Raw genomic sequence first — 26598 nt, forward strand, 5'->3', positions numbered from 1 at the left:
GCTTTGCCTTTGAATCCCTGCAGGGGGCTTTTTGCAGGCTCAGGGCCATGATGGGTGGGTAGGGGAGGAAAGAATCCAGTCTGGAGATGATGGGGGCCCTCCTGGGGAGGATGGGGCAGCAGAGGAAGTAAAGTTCTGGGGATACCAGGGTGACAGAGGGCCTCACTTTGGGGGGGGCAGGGGAGACAAGGGGAACCTGCCCGTTGGAGGCACAGGGCTCCTGGCTTCGGGCACCTTGGGAGGGGGAAGAATTGAATCTGTGGAAAGGGGACAGAGTCTCGATCCCTCAGCCGGGGAGGGAGTTGGGGAGATTAAGGGCGTTCCGGTCAGAGAGTGCTAGAGACAGGCCGGGGAGGGGCGGGAGGTGTGCGGCTGGCTGACAGAAATACGCCCAGTGAGTCGTGACTGGTAAACAATTCCCCCCCAGACACTGCAGGCTTCTTTACCTAGCCTCAGCGCCACCTTCTCAGTGACCCAGACCCAGCTCTGCAGTCTCTGTTACCCAGAATCCCCCAGGCCCACTGCCCGCAACCAGCGCCACAATCTCTATTACCCAGAATCCCCCAGGCCCACTGCCTGCAACCAGCGCCACAATCTCTATTACCCAGAATCCCCCAGGCCCACTGCCGCAACCAGCGCCACAATCTCTATTACCCAGAATCCCCCAGGCCCACTGCCTGCAACCAGCGCCACAATCTCTATTACCCAGAATCCCCCAGGCCCACTGCCCGCAACCAGCGCCACAATCTCTATTACCCAGAATCCCCCAGGCCCACTGCCGCAACCAGTGCCACAATCTCTATTACTCAGAAGCCTCAAGGGCCCCTGCCCAGACCTACCACCACGTTCCCTGTTCCCCATATACCCCATGTTTCCTTCTCGGTCCCTGGCTAAGCATTTTTTTACCTGTCACCCTGTGCTGAATGGTCCTTGTTTTTCTGTATGGGGTTGGAAATGCTGCATTCTGCCTCTGCACTGCAATCTCCTTAGGTCGTCCATTCTCTCCAGGGCCCCTGGGCTCCACCTTAAATGCAGCACAGCTGTGGAGAAGCAAATAAGCCACTGGTTAAAGTGACCTGGCCAGAAGCCCTGAGCACGGCTGGGAGGCGGGTGACCAATGAGAGCCCTCAAAGGGTGGGATTTATTAGCACAATTGTGGGTCTAGGAGGCCCTATAGCTGACATGCTGGGGAGAGACTCCTCTGGGGGCACAGAGCAAACCCACACACCCCAGCTTGGCCTTCCCTCTGAAGGTATCACAAAGGGGTGCGTGGCCGACTCAGCATGGCCCAAACGGTGACCCGTAGGGGAGATACTGTGAGATGCCAGGTGCCCATTCAGCTCTCACATGGCATATCAGCCATGTGGCTAAGGCTGCAGAACAGGTCATGCTGCCTGCAGGGGTCCTTTGCTGTTCTTCCCTGGCGTGGCCGAGGAGTTTCTCAGGGACTCTGAACAGACCTCCCCCGCTGCAATGAACGCCAGTGTTCTTGGGGACTCTGCACCAGCCCCTCCATGCCAGGCCTCTCCTTCCTCTAACCTCTCCGCTCCTGCACGATCTGCACCGTATGATCTGCTCTGGGGCTGTATAAGTGCCTGGGGGTGGGCAGGAAAAGCCATGAACAGAGCTGAGCTTTTCTTTCTTTCTTTCTTTCTTTCTATGGCTCTGGAGCAGCCTTGAATCTCAAGTGACCTTTCAGCCTCCCTTGATCTCGGAGCTGGGTGGAGAAGCAGTTTCATTTCTGTCCCAATAATAGACCGGGAAGGGAAGGCACGTCCGTGGGACAAATTACTTTTCGCTCCTACAATCCTTTATGTCCCCATTGAAACTTCCTTTCAAAGAACAGGGTGTCTCCTCCCAGCTGGAGACAATAATCTACTTTTTTTTTTTTTTAAAAAAAAACACCTCCCCAGGCCTCCAGGCAATTAAAGTTCCTGCTCGTTTATAATCATCACTGAGTTCCAAGGCTTTATTGTTCGTTCCAGAAATAAATAGTTCTCCTGCTCACACGCACACACGCAGAGCGAGCCAGCTCTGCCAGAGGGAAACGTTCCTCTCTCTTGCACCTTGCGAGCACAACCATGTCCTTCAGCCACCTGAAGTTCAAGGAGCTAGGGGAAGAGGAGTCGAACTCAGACAAGGAGAACCTGGACAGCGTGAAGGCCCTGACGGCCAAGCTGAAGCTGCAGACTAGGAGGCCTTCCTACTTGGAATGGAAGGCCCGCGTGCAGAGCCAGTCCTGGAGGAACGGGGTCAAGGAGGGAGCCATCAGCTCGCTGAAGGAAGAGCAGGGCGGAGAGGTGTTTCTCGAGGGGACTCAAGCCGACGTGCCGTCCAGGAGCATCTGTGGGTTTGCCACCATGGATGATGCCCTGGAGTGGCTCAGGAAGGAGCTGGTGAGTACCCCCTGGTAGCTCTGTTGGGAGCACGGCCTCTGTGGGAGAAGAGCAAGGGACAGAGAAGGCAAGAGCTCTTAAACCATTATCCCAGGCCCCGCAGCAGGAGGGCTCCTGGGCTGCGGAGCTCAGCTTAACATCCCCAGGGCTAAAGAGAACGCCTGGGGAAAAGGGAGGGACTATGAGGATGCTGGGGAGGAGGAGAGAGCCCCTGCCATGGGCTGGATGCTCAGCGGTTCAATTTGTACCTGGCTTGGGTGTCACATCCATGGCCCAGGGGGGGTCAATTTTAAAGGTGGCACGAGGCTGGTTTGTTCTCCATCACCCTGCTTACTTCAGCCCTCGGCACCTCGAGCAGGGCTCATTCCCTGGCTTAGTGTCCCCGGAGTCCCAGCTGGTGTTTGGCATTGGCTTGTCCATGTACAAAGGAGCCGTTTCGACGCCAACATGCCCATTTCGGTGCCTACCTTTCTCCCTAACTCTGGTGTTTATAGGCCTTGATTGACATTGTCTTTGAGCGTGCGTGCGTGTGTGTGTGTGTGTGTGTGTGTGAGCTGTCTCTCTCTCTGCAGGGGGTCCCCCTGCCAGGAAGGGCTGGTTGCTTTACCCTTGCAGTGAGTCAGGGCGGATTCATGGCAACATGGTTCCTCCCTGAGCCATTCTGGTGCATCCGCAAGCATCACATCTCACATCTGGGGCTGGCCCAGTGCGTTCTGGGACTCCTGGAGCACCTGTTCCCCAGTGCCCTGTTGTAGGCATGAGGGCTTCACAGATTTCCAAGCGTGCGGCACTGCTTTGTGGGCTGGAGTTTGGGGGGCCAGCTGACCTGCGGCAGCTGTAAGGGTCATGGCTTCCTCTCCGTGCTAAGGGGAAGCCCCTGTAGCCAGCTGGACCCAAAGGAAACACCTCACTCCTGGGGTTGCAACCAACCGTTACAGTCAATGCTTGTGAAAGGTCTGGGCAGTTCGGATGTGCGGACGTGGGGGGGCTGCACATGTTCTGCCAGCTCAAGGTGTTCCGGGCACCATTTGTTGAAACGTTTCTTTGCTTAGTGTAGACACGGCCTGTGTGTGTGTGTGTCTGCGTCAGTGCAACTGTGTGTTTGTATGTTTGTCCCCAGCTCGGTCCACGAGTCTGTCAGTGCTCGCACACATCTGTCTTTCTGATTGTCTCCACATTTCAGTGTGTTTGTGCCTCTGTGTTTGTGTGTCTGTGTCTGTACCTCTCTGTGTGTCTCTGTCTCTGTCCAGATATCTCCGTGGGTGTCTGTCTCTGTCTATGCATCTCTGTATATTTGTGCATCCATCTGTATGTCTCTCTCAGTCCGTGCGTGTCTTTGTGTCTGTGTATCTCTATCTCTGTCCGTGTGTCTTTCTGTCCATCTGTTGCTGGGTGTCTACATGTCTGTGTGTGTTCGCATGTCTCGGGGTTTGTCTCTCCAGTGTGTCTCCATATCTCTGTTCAGGGTGTCTCTGTGTGTTGGCATGTCTTGGGGTTTCCTTTGGAGTGTGTCTTCATGTGTCCATGTCTCTATCTCTGTCCATGAGTCTGTGTGACTGCATGTCTCGGGGTTGTCTCTGGTGGTGTGTGTCTGTCTGTCTGTGTGTCTCTGTGTGACCGCATGTCTAAGGGTTTCCTTTGGCAGTGTGTCTCCATGTGTCCATGTCTCTATCTCTGTCCATGAGTCTGTGTGACTGCATGTCTCGGGGTTGTCCCAGGTGGAGTGTGTCTCTGTCTGTATGTCTCTGTGTGTTTGCATGTCTCAGTGTTGTCTCTGGTGGTGTGTCTCTGTTTGTCCATGTGTCTCTTGCATGTTCAAATGTCTCGGGGTTGTCTCTGGCAGTATGTGTCTCTGTGTGACTGCATGTCTCGGGGTTGTCTCTGGTGGAGTGTGTCTCTGTCCGTGTGTCTCTGTGTGACCACATGTCTCGGGGTTGTCTCTGGTGGAGTGTGTCTCTGTCCGTGTGTCTCTGTGTGACCACATGTCTCGGGGTTGTCTCTGGCGGTGTGTGTCTCTGTCTGTGTGTCTCTGTCTGTGTGTTCACATGTCTCGGGGTTGTTTCTGGCGGTGTGTGTCTCCATGTGTCCGTGTGTGTTTATCTGCATGTCTCCTTAGGACTGTCTACACAGCAAACCGCAACCTGCAGCAGCGACGCTCAGAGCCAGGCTACCGCACTAAATATAGCTGTGCAGATAGTGCAGCCTGGGCTGGAGCTTGGGCTCTTAATCCCACCCCTCCCTAGGCTTCAAAGCCTGAGCTCCAGCCCATGGCACAACGTCTCCACGGCTGCTCTTCGCATGGCGGCCCGACCCTTGCAGACCCAGACTCTGAGACGCGTTGCCGCAGGCTGCCACTCGACACACCTCCCGTGTCTGTACCTCTGCCTGTGTGTCTCCGCATGTCTGGGGCTCGGCACTGGGGCTGTGCTCCGGCTCAGTGACGGGGTGACCTCCACTCCGGCTGGGCCCCTAACGGCTCCCCTTTCCCTCCTCTGCGCAGCAGGAGATGCAGGCTGTGGATCACCAGCTGGCGCGGCAGCTGATGCGGCTGCGGGGGCAGATTCACCAGCTGAAGGTGGAGCAGGTGTGCCACCAGCACAAGGAGATGCTGGACAATGCCACCTTTGGCCTGGAGGGCTGTGAGGAGGACACAGACCTGCTCTGCAACATTCCTCCCAAGGCTGCCTTCTTGCTCTCCACGCCACTCAAGCACATTGGCGTCACTCGCATGAACATCAACTCCCGGCGCTTCTCCCTCTGCTGAGGGCCCTGGCCTCCTGCCCAGGGCTGCTTGGGCCGGGCACCTCTTCACGGCCCATCCACGGCAGGGAGCATTAGCAGGGCCCAGCCGCCGCGCCCCAAACCTGGCCCGTGTGCATGCGCATACCTAGAAGCTCAGGCTGAAGGCTCAGGTCCTGAGCGGGTGGGTCGGGTTATATACAGGCCAGCGTAGTGGTCTGCCCAGTTACGGCGGCCGAGGGAAGTGGTGAGTATACAGCGTATTCCCCCCTCCCCGATGACTGGTGTTGCAGGTCTGTAGGCTAGCAGGGCTGCCACCTCCCATCAGATGCTGCAGCCTGCGGCCTGACCCTCTCCTGCCATTCACAGCCACCTCTGGTCAGTCCCAGCAGCGTCCCACGCTGGGTACAGCAGCCAGCTAGAAACCAAACCTGACCGAACTGAGGCTGGGCTAACGCGCTGCTTGGATTGCCTGGCACCAGAGGTGCAGAGACCTGCCAAGTCAATGCAGCGCTGAGCCCCGCCGGCCCAGGTGGAGCTCAGCGCGGCCCCTTGAGGCACTGGAGCCCGTGACTGGTTTCAGGCCCCACAGCAGCCATGCTACCCCTTCTGGGCCTGCCTTGCAAAGACAGGTAGGTGTGCTCCGTGGAGCCAGTGCTGCCCACATACCCCACCCCCCAATGCCAGTTGCATAGCTCTGGCCAGGGGCCAGTCCCTCCTCAGCCAGCTCTGTCCTAGCTTAGGAAGCAGCGTCTGTAATGCACAGCGCCGTGCACTTATGTTAACCCCGGAGTCACACTTCCCTGAGCTGAAACGCTAGCGCTGCGGGGCCAGAGGTGCACAGGCTGCAGTGGCCGGTGCTTGCAGAGAGGGGGCAGGGTTTGGTGAGCAGCTCGGTGAATTCTCCCCAGCCTGCGAGTCTCGTGGCTCAGCTGGGTGGGGGAGAGGGGGAGATCTAAGGCGTCTTCTGTGATGCACGTCACGCTGCTGGGTCCCATTCGCTGCTGCAGAAAAAACAAGCAAAAAAAGTTTCTGTGCAGAAATAAAAGACGGCGTCTGCAAAGGTGTCCTTGTTTCCTTCTGTCTCTCACGCACAGTTCAGCCTGGCTCCATCCCCAGACACGTCTGATCAGGGACATACACACAGTCAGCTCCCTTCGACCTGCAGACGCATGTATGATCTGGGACACTGACAAACGGGGCCTCCTCGCTCAGACTCACGCACCCACCCACCCACAGACAGAAACACACAGGTCAGGTGGAAACACACAACGAGGCAGAACTGCCTCTGACCAGCCGTCTCTTCCAATTCGGGCTGCTCAGCCTATCCATCCTTGGTCGTGCTGGCAAGCGGTTTTGCGCCCTTGCCCGTCCCCCTTCAGCGTCGCTGGTCTGGGTAGCCTTCTAACGAGCGCTGAGAACATTGGGTTTGTCGCTCTCACTTCCGCTGGGTGTTGTTGTTTCCACTCGGTTTAGCTGAGGCCTCAGATGAGGCAGGCGCCCACTTCACAGTGAACCTATGAGCCGCCCTGCCTAACAGGTGCCTTTTCTCCTCTATGTGCAAATAGGCACGTTGGTTGTGCTCCATGTTTCACCTTCTTGCTGTCTCCTCGTGTGATCAGCCCTGAAGATATTTGCAGTTTTCCCCTGGAACTTTTTACAGGAGCGTCTGGAAATCTCCGCCGCGAGGGTAATTTTCAGGGGAACATTAGTTTTTACAATCACAATGAATAAAAAATGTGCACTCATCCAAGGATCTCAGAGCACTTTACAAATTCTATTCAAACCAGCTGAGATTGGTCAGTATCATTCTGCCTATTTTAGATATGGGGAAAATGAGGCACAGAGATAGGGCATGACTTGCTCCAAAGACACGCAGCAAACCAGTGACAGAGCTGGGAGGAGAATCTAGGAACTGGTCCTCTTCTCAAACCATTAAACTACCCTCTCTTCCCAGAGCCAGGAATTGAAACCAGGTGTCCTGACTCCAAGTTCCCCGCTCAAAACATAACAGCACATTACCTCTGTTAGAACCAAGAGCTCTGAGTTGCACTGAAGGATCCCATTAAGTGATTATTATACTCACAATATTCAACAGAAATAAAGGAAGATTTCCTGGACTGAATAATAATTAGACCCAGTTGAAATTTTTAATACAATAATTTTTTTTTAATTAAAATGTTGGGTTGTTCTTTTTAAATCTTTTGCACAAAAAATTGGTAATGTTAGTGACATTTTTAGTTTTATGGGAAAGCCTAGTTTTGACAGTTTTTCTCAAAATTGTTATCAGGAAATAAAAAAATGTTGCTCACCATTTTGCTAACCTTTTCAATAATGTTTTCCATTAAAAAAAAAATCAGGACAAGTTCTGAAAAAGTGGGTCCATTTCAAACCCTTCCAAAACAAAACAGGAAAACACACGGAAAACTTGCAATTTTTTTGCAAAACTACTGTTTCATTTTTTGACCTGCAATAAATAATAATAATGAATTGGCATCAGCTGTTTTTACAGCACCTTTTGTTCTGAAAGCTCTTAAAGCCCTTGCAACCAACCCATATCCAAGAGAAGAGCACTCCAACCACCACTGAATTGCAGCCATCTTTGGGGTGGGGCCAGGACTTCAGGCAGCAACATTACACAATACTTTAGGACAGGAAGTCAAGATCTTGTCACCCTTGCAGAGGAAATTAGGGCGGCAGAATGTTATTATATCAGCTGGAATCTGGCCAGAGCTCAATGTTAGCATCTCTACTGGGTAAGAGAGCTTAACTGTAGAGGTTTAAGCATTTGCTCTTGTCCTGTCTCTTGTGAGCATCTTAGATTTCCCTCCATCGCTTTGCACTGTGCTCTGCAGGGATTCTCTCCAGGGGCAGAGTCCCAACCCAGGATATCCTGAGAGCCTCATGCACAGTGCAGTTAATTCCAACACACCAAATTAGCTGCAGTTGAATTACCAGCCTGAGGAATGCCAGCTGCCAGAGCCTGCCGATGGCTCATTAGTGCTGTTACAAGTGTAGCTGGAAATGGCTCTGTGCTGGGCTTGGGCTATCTGCCCTATGCCCCGGCAACAACCCCCTCTTCAAACTGCTCTGCCACAGATTCAGCTTCCTGTCTTCCCCTCCCCCTGCCCAGCGCGGGCTGTTCATACCTGTGGCTTCACATTTGATCTAACAAGCCAAGACAATAGCTTTGCGGTTCCGCTGCTGTCTCCAGCAACTGAACGCGCAGGTCTGCTGGAGAGGGGCTGAAAGTGAAGCGTTATGACTCCGCTCCTCTTTGTCTGGATGGGAGAGAGAGAATCAAAGCCCTGGTTTTCTTCCAGAGCCTCTCTCACTCCAGCTTGGTTAATGGTGTTGCTGGAGGCTGGGCCTTACGTCACCGTGTCTTGCGGCAAGGCAGTGTGGTCCAGTGGCTAGGGCATTGGCCTGGGACTTTGCCGAGCTGTGTTCGCGTCATGCCTGGGACCCTGCGCAGGTCACTTCCCTCTGTTTCCGCCCCCGGCTCTCTGTCTATTTAGAGTGTAAGCACGTCAGGGCAGGGACCGTCACTTGCTAGGTGTATGTACAGCACCAAGCACAGTGGGGCCGCTGGGGCTACCATGAAAAAAAGGATCTGTGTGAGGAGTAGAGCTGCTGGGCTGAAATAAGAGGAACAAAGGCTCCACCTAAGGTTTAACGCCACCAGTTTAGCAAGTGTTAAAGGCTGCCCGGGCTTATCTACTCTGGCCTTTCAGAAGGCAAACACAACACTCCTTTAAATAGACAAACCCTTTCAGCACCCTCTATCTCTCCCTGGCCCAGTCAACACTAAGAAATTGGCTTCAGTTCTTCTGGAGTATTTCCCAGGCCCACTGGGCCGTCACTCAGCCCCGGGCTCAGGACTGTGACACGCTCAGATATGATGGGGACCATGGCAGGGGCAGCGAGTTGTATGGGTCTGTGGTGCCCAGGCTCCAGCAAATTCAGGGCCCAGGGGGTCCAGCTCAATGGATGTTCGGGGCCGGGTCTCTCCCCTCGCCCCCTCCCCCGAGTGTCCCTGCCTGCCCTGGGCCACGGGCGGCTGCCCCCTGCAGATCCACGCCTCGCCGGCCACTGCCAGCTACAAGGGTCGGTGCTGGGGCAGGCTGAGGCGGCTGCTGCACCTGCGGAGGGAGGCGGGGAGGAGGCGCATGGCAGCCCCCCCCCCCCCGGCAGGGAACTCCGAGGGGGGGGTCCTATCCTGGCTGGACCTCCAGAGCAGCAGCCTGGGGAGGCTTGGGTGAGTGTTGTGCCCAGGGAGGGCCCCCCTTCCCCTGGAGCTCGCTGCTGCTGGTGGGGAGAGGGATGGGGGGAGTCCTCCTCCCTGGCCCCCAACCCCAGGGCAGCCTGCCTGCTGCACCCCAAACTCTTCATCCCCGGCCCAGGCCCCTGCACTGCACCCCCTCCCACACCCCAACCCTCTCTCCCATCCCAGAGCCTGCAGCCAGCACCCAAACACCCTCCCAGAGCTGCACCCCAGCCCCCTGCCCCAGCCCAGAGCCTGCACCCAGCACCCAAACTCCGTCCCAGAGTCCACACCCCTCCCGCACCCATACTTCCTCCCAGAGCCTACATCCACCACCCAAGCCCCCTCCCAGAGCCTACATCCACCACCCAACCCCCCTTCTGCACACAGCACCCCAAACCCCCTCCCACAGCCCCTCCTGCACCCCCAAGCCCCTGTCCCATCCCAGAGCCTGCACCCAGCACCCAAACACCCTCCCAGAACTGCACCCCAGCCCCCTGCCCCAGCCCAGAGCCTGCACCCAGCACCCAAACTCCGTCCCAGAGTCCACACCCCTCCCGCACCCATACTTCCTCCCAGAGCCTACATCCACCACCCAACCCCCCTTCTGCACACAGCACCCCAAACCCCCTCCCGCAGCCCCTCCTGCACCCCCAAGCCCCTGTCCCAGCCCAGCGCCCACACCCAGCACCCAAACTCCCTCCCAGAGCCTGCACCCCAACCCCCCTCCTGCACCCCAATACCCACCCCAGCCCAGAGCCTGCACCCAGCACCCAAACTCTGTCTTAGAGCTCATACCCCTCCAGCACCCAAACTCCCTCCCAGAGCCTGCACCCCAAACTGCCTCCTGCACCCAAACTCCCTCCCAGAGCCTTAAGCAGGTGCAGGGGGGTGGGGGTGGGGGGTCGGGACTTGGACCTGTTCTGGGCACCACCAAAAATTATACAAACCTGCCTCCCCTGAACCACCGATAGGTTGCCAGTTGCTGCACAGACTGACCAGCTGCTAGTCATCCTGGTGACCAGGACCTGGTTTTCGGGGAGAGGGGCAGGAGGGGTGAAAAGGTTGGTTTTTTTTTTCTTGCTCCTCAGTTTGCCCTGCTGCGATGTGCAACATTTGAGCTTGTCACCCAATGAGAACACAAGTCAAAGTCCCCCTCCCCTTTCCTTCCCTCCCCTCCCCCCCACATTTTCTTAATACCCTCGCCCCAGCAGACCGGTGTAGAACAGCAGCAGGGCCCTGGAGCTGCTCGCCCCTCTCAGGGCTTCCCTGGGGTCCCTGGAGACACCTGTGCAAATGTCAGGCATGTGACAGCCAAGCAATGTGGGTTACGGTGCCACGCTGTACCAGCCGCTTTCATCTCTGGAGCCACTAGTCCAGGGCTGGCAGGAAACCCCTGAGTGTCTCATTAGCTCTGTTCATTTTGTGGTTATAGCAAGTGCTGAGAACAGACTTCTCAAGCTTGCTCATGATACACCAGAAGGCAGGAAATCAGGGAAAACAGCCACCAAGCGAGAACAAGCGCTCTTGCAATTCCCTGATGTGAAGGACCGTTTGGCTGCCCTCTAGGAGGTGAGAGCCTAGCTCTGGATGAGGCGGATGGAAATGATAATGTGACTGGGAAGGGAGTGGTTGCTCTCCGGCCATGGAAATCTAAGAGCTGCTGGTGTCCACCTCACTGCAAACAGGTAAGGGAAGGGCAGGGACCGTGGGCAGCCCTGGAATGGTGACCTGGGTTGGGAGTCAGGGATTGCCACCGTGCGGGGTGGCATGAGGGGTCTGCGCTGGCTCTTTCAGAGCCCCGGTTGGGGAGTAATGGGTTCTTTGTGGGAAGGATGACCCGCAAATCTATACCCACTTACCTCCTTGGAGGGAATGAAGTGAGCACTGCAGTGAGTCCGTCAAGGCTCTATCACCATGGCATCTGGGCAATACATCTGGGGATGGAGAGAGGAAGACTCTATCTCCTTGGCCTCTCTTGTTGGTCTCTCTCGGGGCACACTGTGTTGGTTTGGGGATGTTTGGACAGACAGACCCACGTTTTAGTCTGAGTAGCTCATGGACAGGCTCCCTCCAAAACAAAGCTTCTCCAAAGTGCCCCGTCTGCCCACATACTAGGAATGGCTAATTCAGAGGGGTTCCCCTCAGACAGCATACCAGCATCTGGTGACCCCGTTGCCACAAAAACCTTAACTTCCCGGGCCAAGCTAGAAGATGTGTCCTGAGCCAGCAGCCTTGAAACTGGACTGAAAATATGCTGGAGGGTCCATTTGCTGCTGGGTTGTTTTGTCCCTCGGAGCAGCTCTCTGAGATACCATAAGTCTTGAGAATCAGGGAAAATCCATCTCTGCAGTGAAGAGTCACTGAATTACTTCTGGATGGTATTGTTCAACTGCACTAGCTCTGATATGAACGTCTTTGGTGCAGACGCCATGGCAGGGCTGGCTTCTTGCCTCGCGTGGCTGCAGAAAGAGCTCTGTGTCCCATTCCCCTCTAAGATGCATCCTTCAGTACCTAATTAGAGCAGTATGACTCTTTGCTCTGCTAAAGCCACCCCAGGAGCCACAAGTAACCAGAGGTTGCAAAGGGCAGGGTGCTTGGAAGCCAGGTTTTGTTCCCTTTCTGTAAGAAATGGGAAGGATCAGAAATGGGTCGTTTGGCTGCTCTGAGCGTAAGGCCGTTTGGGCCATTGTCCGCCCTCCTTCCATCTTGCATTCTTCCCTGTGAACCAGAGCAGCTGGGCTATGTGTGTGCTGGTGCTGGTTTGACTGGCCTCATGAAACACAAGGGTCTCTCCTGTGGGCTGGTCAGCAGTGATTGGGCCGAGCGTTCGCTTTTGCGGTGAGTGGTGACATTGTTGGATACCGCGTGTTCTGTCTAAATTTAGCCCCTGTGGTCCCTGTTAAAACAAGACTGTTGCATCCTGCTCCAGCCAGGCATGTGGAGTCAGTGCTGTAAACTGAGGAGCTGGAGCCTGAGTGACGAACCCTGGAATATTTTCAGAGATGGGGGTGCCACTGTTCTTTTCACAACAGCTCTCCCCAACACACCCACCCACACGCCTCCCAAACTGCGGGGCACAAAACCGTGAGAGGAAAATATGCATGCACACACACACACAAACACGCACAAACACATACACAAAGCCAGACACAGACACACAAACAAAAGCACCCAAACACGCAGTCACTCAGACACAAACACACACAGAGAAAGTCTAGACAGATGCACAATGACACACAAACTGACAAACAGATACCAACATATGTAGGCAGACCGACACATTCAGTCACACAGCCAAGCACCCAGAGACACTGACATACATTCATCGACAAACCCATAGGGAGACACACAGACACAAACTCACACAAGCACACAGAGGCAAATAAGTGCAGACACACACGCGCCGACCAACACAAATGTTCAGTCACATAGACAAACACAGTCACCAAAGAGAGGCAAAAACAACTTCAGAGCCAAAATCCTCTTTGGCCTCAGATGTTGCTCAGATGATACCGCTTTTCGGTGGAAATTGTTTTGTGGCTTGAGCATGAACACCTCCTACCTCGCCCAGGATTCTTGTAGGAAGGAAAAAACACAACCCTGGCATCTTTTGCCTTTTGCTAATGCATCATATTTTAAATGTTCGATGTTATCTCCAGGCAATGGTATTTGGGACAGTTTGAGGTTTTTCTTCCACGAGGATGGAAATTTCTTTTTAATTTCTTTGTTTCCTTCTTGTTAATGGGAGACGCACGATGCTAAACTTCCCTGTCACATCAGCAGGCCATAGGATGCCATTTCAAATACAACAAGGCAGCACCTCGCACAATTCACTTTACCCCTCTTTGGAAGTGGCCTTGCCGAAAATAATCAGGCACTGGCCTTTCGGCTTCTTTAGGAAGCAAAGGTCTGAAAGCATTTTTCCTCAGGCAGGTCTACGCTACAACCGCTGCATCGGCGCAGCTGCATGGTAGCGCTTTGATGAAGATGCTTTAAGCCGACGGGAGAGAGTGAGCTTCTCCCGTCTGCTTAGTTACTCCACCTCCCGACATAGCGCTGTCTACCCAGGGGTTACGATCTGTAACTTGCTCACTCAAGGGGCTGGATTTTTCACACCCGTGAGACTTAGTTCTACTGAGGTAAGTGTGTAGTGTAGCCCTGGCCTTTGCAACCTTGGAAATGTGGGTCGTTTCTTCCTGGTCTTGGTGGCGAATGTCTTGTGGGTGTGGGAGATGCAGATTCGGGTTTAGCTGGAGGGGCTGACTACCAAAGGGAGGGTTTCTCCCCAGGGTTAAATAGGTGATCGTGAAAAAGAAACAAACCCCAGAGAGTGTTAAACAGCTGGGGAGTCAGGCCCTGCGTGGGCTCGAGCTTTGCAGGGGTTCGCAACCTTTTTCTTCTGCCCCCCCCACCGCACCCCACCCCCAACATGGCCCACCTGTGCCACAACAGCTGTTTTTCTGCATAACCAGTAGATTAAAAGCCAGAGCCGGCGGTAGGGGGTAGCAAGCAGGGTAATTGCTGGGGGCCCACACCACAGGAAACCCGTGAAGCTGCGTTGCTCGGGCTTTGGCCTCGTCCCGGGGAGGAGGGGCTCGGGCTTCCGCTTTCTGCCCTGGGCCCCAGCGAGTCTAACGAGGGCCCTGCGCTCTGGTTTATTTTGGGAGACCCCCTGAAACCTGCTCGCGGTCTCCCAGGGGGCCCCGGACCCCTGGCTGAGAACAACTGATCTCGAGCTCGAGACGGATTGTTCCCTCTAGCTCTCCCACCCCATCCGAACCCAGAACTCCCTCAGTCCTGTGCTGCTTGTGACAGAAGTCAGGGCAGTCACCCTAGGCTGTGACCTACATCCAGCCTGGGTTGAGCAGAGCATTTGTAGTTCATTTGGGGTCATGCCAGCGGGGCAGAGCCATGATACAACGACTGATGCAAGCTAGTCCTCCGGTGCTGGCCCACAGTTACCTAGAAACGCCTCCATGGCGTTCCGTTTTCACGTCTTCGGTATTTGTGATCTCACACCGGGGAGTTCTCCAGTCATTGCAGGAGACTTGCAGGGTAGACAGGACCTGAAATTCTAATATTACAGTCCCCCGAGCCAAATAAAAACTATTTGGAAGGGGAGAGTGAGGAAGCTTTCAGGCCTTTCTCTCTGAAGCAAAGAAAGGGAACAACAATCCCCAATATTTTTCCACTTTCTAGGTCTCCATTAAGAACCATCCCTTCTAAGTGCTGTTAGCATCTCTGAAACTTCCAAGCCAAGCAACAAAGGTTTTGCCAGCCCATCTTTGCTCTAACTTCTGTCCACCTCATTTGGGCAGGAGCATCCGCTTAGTTTCTGATAACACGGGTTTCTGTTTTAACCATACCTAGTTCACGTCCAGCTCACCAGCCAACAAGATCAAATGTAACGTTTAAAATCGATACAATAGGGCCCGTTGACAACACACTTCTCTGTTCATGAACAAGGGTGTGTGGGCACCTGCGTTCACATAACCTCGCAAAGATCTACACGCACACACACATCCTGCAATAAGAGCCACGTGGGCGACCTCTGTGCAGCCTAGGAGCCCCTTGACTTCCGTGGGGCTCTGCACAGGTACAAGGTTTCTGGTGTACAGACGCCGTTGCAGGATCAGGACCATGGACACAATCACACACAGTCATACTTACGCACACACACACATTCAGTCACCCAGATGTATAGGCCACATCCTCACAACAAAACCTACATTGCGGATGTGTTAAGGATACAACAGAAAGCAACGAACCCCTGGAAATTCACGGTTAGCTGAGCAATGCATCGTGTGCTTCCCAACACAAGGACACACATGGGGCCCGCTCCAATACCTGCGGAAGGCACTGACAAATCTCCCATTGACTCCAACACAGCAGGACCCAGCCCGGGGTGATGGTTCACAGGCCAGAATCGATAAAGTAAGAAGATGGGCTAACACAGGCCCTAGGTGTGGGCACTAAATGGACTCTCTGCTGATTCATTCTAATGCCGCACAGGGATATAGTCTAAGACGATTCAGAAGCGTTTGCAGAAGTACCTACGGAGGCCTCTCTCTCATGACCATGAGAAGTGCCGGGGGTGACTCAGTGAGAGCCACCGTTTCACCGATGCTTCCCAGCCCTCCGATGTGTCCTTGCATTCATCGGCTACTTGCCTTTATGGGAAGAAAATCTAAGCGAAAAGGAGTTCAGGGGAGCTGGCCGGTTCTCAAGAAGACAATATGAAACACAAAACTGCAAACTATCCCGCTGCAAAGGAAAGAGCGGAAGAATAGTAAGAGGCCAATATGGCTCCATCGGGAGTTCTCTAATGATCTGAAAATCAAAAAGGAATCCTACAAAAATTGGAAACATGGACAAATTGCTAAGGAGTTACAAAAGAATAGCATGAACATGCAGGGACAAAATCAGAAAGGCTAAGGCACAAAACGACTTTTACCTTGCAAGGGACATAAAAGGCAATAGGAAGAGGTTTTATAAATACATTGGGAGCAAGAGAAAGATGAAGAAAAGTGTAGGTCCTCTACTTAGTGGGGAAGGAGATCTAATAACTCGGCTGAGATGTTAAATGCCTATTTTGCTTCAGTCTTCACTAAAAAGTGTAATGGTGACTCAACACAATTAATATTAATAACAAGGGGAAAGGAGCACAAGCCAAAATAGGAAACAAACATGGTAAAGAATATTTAGATAAGTTAGATGTATTCAAGTCGGCAGGGCCTGATGAAACTCATCCTATGGTACTTAACAAACTAGCTGAAGCAATCTTGGAACCATTTGCCATTATCTTTGTGAACTCCTGGAGGATGGGTGAAGTCCCAGAGGACTGGAGAAGGCAAACATAGAACCTATCTTTTAAAAGGAGAACACAGAGGATCTGGGAATTATAGATCAGTCAGTTTAACTTTGATACTTGGAAAGGTACTGGAACAAATTATTCAAACAATCAATTCATAAGCACTCAGCGTTATAACAGAGTTATAAGAATAGCCAGCATGGATTTGTCCAGAACAAATCATGCCAAACCAGCCTAATTTCCTTCTTTGACAGGGTTACTGGCCTAGTGGATAGGGGTGGAGCAATAGACATGATCCATCTTGATTTTAGTAAGGCTTTTGACCCAGTCCCACATGACAATCTCATAAGCAAAGTAGACGAAATAAACATCAGGTGGCTGCACAACTGGTTGAAAGACCATACTCAAAGAGTAGCTATCAATGGTCCGTAGTCAAACTGGGCGGACATAGAATCATAGAATATCAGGGTTGGAAGGGACCTCAGGAGGTCATCTAGTCCAACCTCCTGCTATCTAGTGGAGTCTCATATGGGTCAGTCCTAGGTCCAATATTAGTCAATATTTTTATTAATGATTTGGATACTGGAGTAGGGAGTATGAGTATTAAATCTGCGTATGACACCAAGCTGGGAGGGGTTGCAAGCACTTTGGAGGACAGGATTAGCATTCAAAACGACCTTGACAAATTGGAGAATTGGCCTGAAATCAACAAGATTAAATTCAATAGTAACAAGTGCAAAGTACTTCACTTAGGAAGGAAAAATCAGCTACAACGTGGAGACTAACAGGCTAGGCGGTAGTACTGCTCAAAAGGATCTGGGAGTTATAGTGAATCACAAACTGAATATGAATCAACAATGTGATGCAGTTGTGAAAGAGGGTAATATCATTCTGGGTGTGAATTAACGGAAGAGTTGTATGTAAGACATGGGCGGTAATTATCCCTCTCCGCTGAGCAGTGGGGAGGCCTCGTCTGGAGTCCTGTGTGAAATTCACAGTGCCACACCATAAGGAAGATGGGGACAAACTGCAGAGAGTCTGGAAGAGAGCAACAAAAATGACAAAAGGTTAAGACAAATCTGACTTAGAAGGAAAGGATCAAAGGAAGGGCGTGTTTAGTCTTGAGAAAAGAAGACTGAGGGGGGATCTGCTACCAGTCTTCAGATATATTTTACAAAGAGGACTATGATCAGTTGTTCTGAAGGTAGTACAAGAAGGTAGGACAAGAAGTTATGGGCTTAATTGGCAGCCAGGGAGATTTAGGTTAGATATTAGGAAAAAACTTCCTAACTATAGGGGTAGTTGAGCTCTGGAATAGGCTTCCATGAGCAGTTGTGAAAACTCCATCACTGGAGATTTTTAAGAACAGGTTGGACAACCACCTGTCAGGGATGGTCTAGGTCAGGGATCAGCAACCTTTGGCACGCGGCCCATCAGGGAAATCCGCTGGCAGGCCGGGATGGTTTGTTTACCTGCAATGTTCACAGGTTTGGCTGATTGCAGCTCCCACTGGCTGCGGTTCGCCGTTCCAGTCCAGTGGGGGCTGCGGGAAGTGGTGGCCAGCACATCCCTCGGCCTGCACCGCTTCCCGCAGCCCCCATTGGCCTGGAACAGCGAACCACGGCCAGTGGGAGCTGCGATCGGCCGAACCTGTGGACGCTGCAGGTAAACAAACAGGCCCGGCCCGCGAGCGGATTTCCCTGACGGGCCGTGTGCCAAAGGTTGCCGATCCCTGGTCTAGGTTTACTAGGTCCTGCCTCGGCATGGGGGCTGGACTAGATGACTTCTTGTGATCCCTTCCAACCCGACATTTCGATGATTTTGTGATTTATACAAAAACAGGCTTTGCTCAGTGGCAAGTTTGATTGTTTCTCCCCACAAAGCAAATGTGGAGAATTTAAAAATGGACAAAACCCTTTGAAAAGAACCAGAAGAGAGGAAAAGATATGAGTAATATTTATTTCTGTCTCCATTATTGATTTAGTCGAACTTAGCTGACAGCTTGGAAAATCTCCTGCTTTCCCATGGATTCAGGTGGGAGTTGAACTCTCTCCATCATCAGTGGTCTTATCTCCAATGACATCAATGGAAAGACTCCAGTTAATTTCAATAGGCCTTGGATAGGGCCCCCGGCTGACAAGACAGCAGCTTCCCAGTTTTGTATTAATTATTCTTTTCCGTTCTATTTAACCCTTTATAGCTTGTTACCCTTCTCTGCAGCATAATTACATTGGGGTTGTAAAACTGGAGTTTTCACAGTCACAGAGTTTCAGGCCAGGAGGCACTAGTACACTGTCTTCTCTGTATTCCTGTATACCATGGGCCTTTAAACACCAGCCAGCCACTCTGCCACCAGAATCAGACCCAAGATATTACAGCCCTTAGGAGATCAAACTGCTGGGTGCCACAGGAGGGACCAAGGTGAACCAGTCCCCAAGGCTTCTGCCACAGCAGGAAATTGATTAAGTGAGCTATACCCAGATAATCCTGGCAAGCGACTCGTGCCCCATGCTGTAGAGGAGGATGGAAAAACCCCAAGGTCCCTGCCAATCTGACCTAGGGGGAAATTCCTTCTTGACCTTGAATATGATGATCGATTAGGCCCTGAGCGTGTGAGTAAAACCCTCCAGCTAAGCGCCCGAGAGAGAGAATTCTTAGTGCCGGTGTCCCATCTTGTTGGGGGGAGATTTTTAAGAGCACAAAAGACAAGAAGGTGTCTGGGTCCCATTGAAAGTTGCTGAGCGTTGGGTGCTTAACTGGTGTTTGTGCCTTTGAAAAGCCACCTCCTTGTGCCTGCCTGCTGCCTGCTTAAGCAGACATCAGCACCAGGGAGGGGAAAAGAACAATTACAAAGGAGCTCGGCGCCCCAGCTGCACCACTTTGTTTTAGGACAGATGCACTTGCTGATAACAGATCAAGGTTAGCATTTTCAGAAGCAGCCTCTGATTGTGAGTCCCCCAGCCGGAGACACCTGGGTCCTGGGGTTGAGTACACCCAGCTCCCATTGACGTCATTCCAGTTGTGGGTGCTGAATATCTGGCCCCAGGTGTCTCCGATTGGGTTCCCAAGAAAGGAAGCTTCCAACGTAAGTGGCCACTTTTGACAAATTGATCCGAACACACAGGGACCCAGAGCATAGCCTGGGAAAAACCAGTTCACAGGCCAGAGCCTCAGCTGGCGTCCATTGCAATGTGGCCAACTCTCACAATTTTATCTCCACTCGCGTGATATTTAGTGTTCTTAAAGTCCCAGGTTGGGAAATCCTGATACGGCATGAGGATCTCGGGTTTCATTAAAAACAAACAAACAAAAATGATAAGTTTCTAGTTCTCATGGTTGCAGAAAAAAGTCCCTAAAGGCTCAGAAACCCAAAAGGCAAAGAGAAAAACCTCATGATTTTAAGCCCATCTCATGCTATTTAGTGGCCCGATTCATGATTTTGGAATGCTCATGGTTGACGATATTGAAATTGGCTGTCAGTGGCGCTGCTCTGGCTGAAGCGCCCGCCCATCTGCTCCAGCCCGAAATACTTTGTCAACTTAAATAATGCCAAAGTGAAGTTAAAGGGAAACTCTCAATGGCAAAAGCCACATTTCAGTCTAAATACCCGCCCCCCAGCCCCCGCTATTACAAGTGAAGTCTAAGATTAGCACAAATGAAATATGCTAGAAAGAAAATAATTCTTTGGGCCTGATTTTTCATCCCAGTTGATGCAAATAGAAGGAACTATGCTGGTGTGAAGCCAGTTTGACTGAGTGGAGAATCAAGCTTCTCAGCTTGTTCCCTTTGTGCGTTTCACGCCATACCAAAGGGCAGGGGGACTCAGGGGCTGGTGTATTGCCTGCGACTGCTGTGAACTCATTCTTACACACTAGGGCTGTGTCTCCACTGCCACTTTCAGCGCTAAAATGTTGTCGTTCAGGGGGTGTGAAAAAACACTCCCCTGAGTGACAAAAGTTTTCCGGCACATCTTCACTGGCAACATTAAAGTGCTGCTGCAGCACCAGCTATTCCAGGAGGGGAATAGCTACCAGCGCTGGGAGGAAATCAAGGACCCGGAGCCAGGGCTAACCGATAGGTGCTCAGAGGAGGAATGGAAAACAAATGGTGAGTTGATGAGACAGTGAGATACAGGCAGGCTGTTCCGGGGGGCAGGAGGAGAGGCTCTCGTATCACTAGAGACAAGGTTATATGCCAGGTGCAGATGGTCACGCAAGGTGCAAGCACTCAGAGACAAAGGCTGCTCTCGTGGTTAGGGCACTAACCTAGGACTAGAGAGACACAGATTTGATTCCCTGCTCTGCCACAGAAGCCCTGTGTGACCTCTGGCAAGTCACTTAGTCTCTCTGGGCCATAGATCCCTATCCCCAGAGAACGTTCCCGGGCCATTGCCGACATGGGATTGGTGTGTCCCACTGGGCTCTCCCCTCGCAGCACCCATTCCATGCCCACCTGAAATGAACGAAGCTGACAGTCTCTATTAAAGGAGCCATCTCTCATCTTAGTTTCCGCGGTTGTCCGGCACCTATAAATTTGAAGCCTCAGCGACAGGCAAGGCCCCTCAGCACAAATTCCAAACCACTAGGGCCCAGCGCCTGTGAGTTCTGAGCTCTCTCACCCTTCACAGATTTCAAAGGGAGCCGGGGTGCTCGGCACCGTGCGGGGCAGACCGATGGCGAGGGAGGCAGAGGAGGGAGATGCCCTTAGCCAGGCTTTTCCGTGGCTGTGGGCTGACCTTTCCAGACTGACTCACTGGGTGGCGTTTCCCCCCTTCCCCCCCCCGATTTATGCTGTGATCAGCGTTTGTGGGAGGGCCAGGCTTTCCAGGTGGCTTGTGCGGCTAACGTGAAAAGGGCGCTTTCCGCTGGCAAGCCCCACGTTTGCCAGCCCGTCCCTGAAACCCCCGCCTGCTGTTTTGCACATACCACGTGTTTGTATGTATGTGCCACCCACACTCCTGGGTGTGCCGTTACAGGAGCACGTCAGCGTTCGTGGTCTCAAACGCCGGGCCCGGGTCCGTCTGTTTGCTGGGGCGATTCTGCCCGTTCGGCTGATTCTTTATGACGAGGAACCGGTCGTGCGCGTTGAAACCATTGAGAACGGTGGGTGCTCTGCACCTCTGAAAATCACGCCTCCGGGGTCTCAAGTTGCACTCCTGAAAACAGGAGCCATCCAAAAGTTGTGGCCCGGGCTGGAAACTTGTCCCAAAGGGCAGAAGGACTTGGAGTACATCTTGGGAACAAACAGTGCCCCCGCCAGTGCTTCAGCTAGTAACTCTCGTCCGTCCTTAGCGGATGGAGAAGCTGGAAATGGGAGCGAATGAAGTAGTGGGGTCGCCCCAGCAGAGAGACTGTGAAGCACACGCCGGGCCTGTGTGTCGTCCATCCTCTGCATGGATGCCGATGAGAGCAGCATGCAAAGATCAGGCCCCTGAGATGAGAGAGGGGATGAAGATGCAAATTCCCACGGTTGGGCACTCTAGCTGGTTCTCCTGGCTGGGGCAGCTTGTCTTGTTCTGTCTTCCCAGCTAGGGTGACCAGATTGTCCCGATTTTATAGGGACAGTCCCGATTTTTGGGTCTTTTTCTTAAATACGCTCCTGTTACCCCCCACCTCCTGATTTTTCACATTTGCTGTCTGGTCACCCTATTCCCAGGTCTTGTTCCTGGCATCAGGGACCTCTCTGGGGAATGGGCTTTTCAAGGGCTGAATGGCTGGAGTTCCTAAACTGCTCTCTGCGTCGGCGTTGCTCCTTTGAACGGCAGACAGTTACCTGGGGCTAATCTGCAGCTGCGCCACTTGGGGCTGTGATTTCTGTGCGATCTCCGGGGCTATGCAGGGTTAAACTAGGTCAGTGCTGGAGGGGGACAAAAGATGACCCTGGTGCTTTAGGTGACGGACTCTGTTCACCTTTGAGCCAATGTCTTTGCGTGGCGTTAAGGGCCCTGTTGTGCTGTATTTAGGCATAACACCAAGGACCTGCTTGCTTATGGTCATTAACGAGTCAGTCGTGTTGTTTGCATGATCAGGGGTGTTTCTTCCAATGTCCTGGCCAGATTCCAACATGGATAATTACGTTCGGCCTCCCTCAATTCCCCTCACAGTCCCAGCTCCATCACTTCCTGTCCTAAACTCTTGTGCAAACTTTGCTGTGGTCTGATAAATGGCGGCTGCGTTCCACCCTAGAGATGGCTGCGTTTCTGCGGTGGCAGGCGAAGCAGTGAATACGCACTTAATATCTCAAGCTGTGAAGTCTGTAAAGCACTTTACCTGGCTTGGGATGGGAGGTGCAGTTGAAGTGTAAGAGGATATTACCACTGATTAACTCCCCTCCACTCCTCAGATAGATCTAGCTAATTACTGTGAGTGTGAGTCTGGGGCACGCATGCAACCCACCAGTCAATGCTGTCCCTCTCTTTGCTCAATGCACAGAGGCTGAGAGTCTGTGCGGCCACCTGCCATAGAGGTTGTCTCTTTAGCTCAAGCTGTAAAGACTCACGCTTTTAGCCTTGGAGATCCTGGGTTTAATTCCCCAACCACGATGGCAGCTGTCACTCGTGTACAGACTCTCCCAGCCCTTTGCACATCCTGCAGGAGGGCTGGTCACAGTCATGCTCTGGAGAGCTTGAGAGACTGCTGCTCCGGGGGACATATATTGTGGCGTCGAAGGGGCCTGCGCCTTTAAGGGCTGAACTTCCCAGAAAGAGAGGCTGGGTGGGGCACTGGGAAGCTCTTGATATGCATAGGAGAGCTCTTGCAAGTACCTTAAGCACTGAGTGACAACTGAAGGCCACACATCAACCTAGAAAGGGAGGGGAGGCCCAGAGGCATAATTTGTTCCTTAAATTCCCCCTCCCATGCTATGCCTCAGCCCCACAACTGAGCCCTGTGCCTATGGAGGAGCCAACACCTAGTTCTTCCCTGCCCTCTGGGGTCTGATGCCACTGAGGCCTCGTTTAGAACTAGGGAGGAGACTGGATTCCAACCGGACTTGTTGCTTGTGGAGAGACTGTCGCCTGCATTCCAGGGACGTGCCCGTTTGCATTTGGTTTGTGCTGGGATGTTCAGGTCCCTCTGGGTGAGGAATGAAGACCCGGATTCTCCCTTTTCACAGCCTCTGGCTCTCGTCCCCCTCTTCCTGCAGGGACCATGGGCTGTTGCTGCAGTTCTGACTATGACGAAGATTGGATCGAGAACATTGACATCTGTGAGCGCTGCAATTACCCCATAGACCCGGCTAGTAAACCCCAGGTGAGGAGGATGAGAGCTCTCCTCTCATCACAGCATCGCGGTGGGGGCTTTTCATAGGGATCGTGCCCTTTTGGACTGGCATGGGTGGAGGAAATGGCCATACTTGAGGCTAAGACTTGCAGAAGCTCCACAGTGCTGAGTGTTTGGGATCCAGTATGCAAGGGTCTCGTATAGCTAAGGAGGAAGCTGTGAACTCAAAGCACAGAGAAACTCCTCACTCAGGCAGATGGAAGGGGAAGCCCTTGGTTACGCCCTGCTGGGGAGGAAGTGAAGCTGAGAGGACGGTGTGAGGGGGAGACTGGAAGAAACTGGGTGCGGGGGTGGGAGTTCCTTCTAGAAGAGAAAATTAGAGAAATCCCCTTCACTCTGGTCTCTTTTCTTCCCTCCAGAGGCTGATACACAATGGCTCCGAGGTGCGTGATCCTTTGGTGTCCTATGAAATTCCTTCTCCGCCCTGCTCTCCTATGCAAGGTTGGTACCCGCAGACCAGAATGCTACGGGAAGAGGGGCCTCCGGTGCTGGGGAAGCAGCCCGGACTCTGAGCCACCAGCGGGTTCTGTGCAAATGAGTCAGTCCCAGCTAGTGGAACGATAGCACATCGGTGGGAAAGGAAAAGTGCATGTTAGCGACGTGACTCCCAAAGGTGAAGTCTTTCCAATAACTCACCTATTGCCGTTCATAGAGACATCTTGGGACGGGACCCTCTCTCGCCCTGCACCTTGTGCCATTGCTCACCTCCGTGCAAAAGGAGGGTAGAATTTTTACTCCCACTTTCCACGGGTGTAACAGACAATGCAAGGCGTAGAGCAGGGGAGAGTCAAGCCCGTCATCTTCCTCATTCTCTTTGCTTTTCTTCCCCTCTCAGTCCTCCCTCTAGCTTGTGTGGATCTAAACTGAGTGCTCCTGGACGGTACCTGAGCAACGGCCCGTGGGGCACAGAGGCCTCTCTTGTGCACACAGCCCCAGTGCAAGTTTCACCCCCTCCTCGAGCAGGTTGAAAATGTTCCAGCGGAAGCGTCCGCCCTCGGCAAACGCTGATTTGTACAAAATCAAACCCTTTCACGGGAACGGGTCCATTTCATCTACCTTTTTTTGTGGGAAATGATCACATTCATAATAGAATAGAACGTAACCGTGAAAAGGATCAGTGCCAAAATGGAATGCTTCCCTAAGGCTGAAATGGAAGATTTGTGGAATATTTTGTTTCATGGAAAATGCTGGGCTTTTCAACTTTTCCTCCTGATTCAGGGCAGAACCCGATTTCGAATTCTCAGCATTTCCCATAGGACAGAAATTCTGAATTCCCCCCAGTTCTGCCCCTGAGGGGCCACCACTCGGGCTCTAGCCTTTACAACCATTCCACTTTCAGCTCTCTGCGGAGACTTCCAATGAGCGCTCATTGGACGCTGGGTTGAGCCCTGTCGAACTCATCTCATGTAAGCCACCAAACAGCCATCAGGTGGCAATAGCTCATTGATAGGAGCTGGGGCCAAACTAGCCCCCTGGAGGTGAAAGGCTCCACGGGCCACTGTCAGGCCCCTGATGCACCTCACCTCTGTCCAGCCACCTCTAAAGAGAGCTCTTGCTTTTCTTTCCAGATAAACTAGTGGTCGCTTTGTATGACTATGAACCAACTCACGATGGTGACCTGGGGCTCCAGAAGGGGGAGACGCTCCGACTTCTGGAGGAGTAAGTCTGTTGCCTTTTCCCCACTCACACTAAGCCACGTAGAGCATGTTCTCTCCAGCCAGCCTTGCGGGCTCATGGGCCGGTCCGTGCTGCCGGGCAAGCACCTGCCAGGGAGGGGTCCTGCTGCCAGCCCATTGCCTGCAGTTTCCTGGTGGGACCCCAGAACTGGAGGCAGGCAGGGCCCTCGGTGCCCTGCACTCCTGCCTCGGGGAGGGAGAGGGGGATGTGGCTGCATCTAGCAATAAGCTACAAGTGAGAGGGAAGCGCCCATTGGGCACGAAGGTAAGAAGTGGCGGGAGGGACGACCCTCAAATGAGCCAGCATCACCAGGCAGTCTGCCACCTTCCCAGCCAGCTGGGAGCATCTTCCCCCTGCAGTCTGAGGCCCCACTGGCCTCTTTCCACCCAGACCTCTGTGTCCGCGGATCCGCCCCTCCCCAGCAGGACTGGGGGGCTGATGTTGGCCTTTCTTCTGGTCTCGTTTCAGGAGCGGGGAGTGGTGGAAGGCCCAGTCGCTCACCACTGGCCAGGAAGGGTACATTCCCTATAACTTCGTCGCCAGGGTGAACAGCCTGGAGCCAGAACCGTGAGTGGATGTGTCGTCTGGGTTCAGTATTCTGCCCCCAGCCCGTCCCCCCACCCGAGGGAAGTCTCAGCCCTGGCCATATTTGCCCTGAGCCTGGCTGCAGGGCTAGGAAACATGCCCCGTGTCCTGGGGGGGAGGGGACTGGGCTATGTGAGCTCCAATGGATCTCTGATTCCTGTCCTCCGCGGGAGCACAGCGAGGCATCTCTGGTTGGGTCTTTGCTGGCAGAGGGGTGGGCAGCGGGGTAGGGAAGCACGAGCCTGTGTGGCACTAATTCTGTCTTGGTCCATGCAGCTGGTTCTTCAAAAACCTCAGCCGGAAGGACGCTGAGCGACAGCTCCTGGCCTCCGGGAACACGCATGGCTCCTTCCTAATCCGGGAGAGCGAATCCACCAAAGGTAACTTGCAGCCAGTGAGTGGAGGACCAGGGCGGATGCCCATGTCTGGCACCTCTGAGCCTGCCTCCTGCCTGGTGCTCTGAATGCACCGTGTTAATGCCGTCTGCTACTCTACGGGCAATCCAATTCTTTAGTAGCCTGATTGTACCACTAGGGCCACCGTCAGCGTGAGCTTCCCCATAGCAGTGCCCTGACAGTGCCAGCTGGGCGTCTGGCAGTGGGTTTCCTCCCAGCAAACCAGGAACTGTACCACACTTCTTCCTATAGGGGTGTGTGTGCACGTTTGCACACGTGGGCTGTGTGTGGGGATGCTCCCCTCCTCCTGGCATTCAGCTGCTCAGGTTAAAAAGCAGAGGGGCAGATACTTGCCATTCTGCACTGTCTTACCCTGGCTATAGGGATGGTGCAAACAGCCCAGAGCACAAGACTGTCTTGTGCCAGTTGTGGTGCTGTGGTGACGGCC

General features: G+C 53.2%; 3 protein-coding genes across 5 annotated transcripts in view; 2 read left to right on the forward strand and 1 right to left on the reverse strand.

Moving 5' to 3' along the window:
* The window catches only part of LOC120389205 (myotubularin-related protein 9-like), a 14252-nt gene extending 12491 nt beyond the window's left edge, over positions 1-1761 (reverse strand). For both annotated transcript variants that reach the window (XM_039511587.1, XM_039511586.1), the window contains exons 1-2: positions 1540-1761; positions 907-1040 (exon numbers count right to left, since the gene is read on the reverse strand). In XM_039511587.1, the coding sequence (XP_039367521.1) occupies positions 907-1040; positions 1540-1739 (334 nt within the window). In that variant the 5' untranslated portion in view covers positions 1740-1761. The remainder of the gene's footprint in view (positions 1-906; positions 1041-1539) is intronic.
* Positions 1-6247, forward strand: part of FAM167B (family with sequence similarity 167 member B) — a 7719-nt gene extending 1472 nt beyond the window's left edge. The window contains exons 2-3 of one of the 2 annotated variants that reach the window (XM_039511594.1): positions 1986-2396; positions 4897-6247. In XM_039511594.1, the coding sequence (XP_039367528.1) occupies positions 2082-2396; positions 4897-5160 (579 nt within the window). In that variant the 5' untranslated portion in view covers positions 1986-2081 and the 3' untranslated portion in view covers positions 5161-6247. Of the gene's footprint in view, positions 1-1822; positions 2397-4896 lie in introns of those variants that run through there. The other variant, XM_039511595.1, reaches the window with a different exon arrangement.
* A 4387-nt stretch (positions 6248-10634) lies between these two features.
* Positions 10635-26598, forward strand: part of LCK (LCK proto-oncogene, Src family tyrosine kinase) — a 31399-nt gene continuing 15435 nt past the window's right edge. Inside the window, exons 1-6 of the mRNA XM_039511604.1 lie at positions 10635-11087; positions 23357-23463; positions 23853-23934; positions 25062-25152; positions 25639-25737; positions 26032-26135. Coding sequence (XP_039367538.1) covers positions 23362-23463; positions 23853-23934; positions 25062-25152; positions 25639-25737; positions 26032-26135 — 478 coding nt within the window. The 5' untranslated portion in view covers positions 10635-11087; positions 23357-23361. The remainder of the gene's footprint in view (positions 11088-23356; positions 23464-23852; positions 23935-25061; positions 25153-25638; positions 25738-26031; positions 26136-26598) is intronic.

This window comes from Mauremys reevesii, linkage group 23 (genome assembly GCF_016161935.1).
Source record: "Mauremys reevesii isolate NIE-2019 linkage group 23, ASM1616193v1, whole genome shotgun sequence".
Classification (NCBI taxonomy): Eukaryota; Metazoa; Chordata; order Testudines; family Geoemydidae; genus Mauremys; species Mauremys reevesii.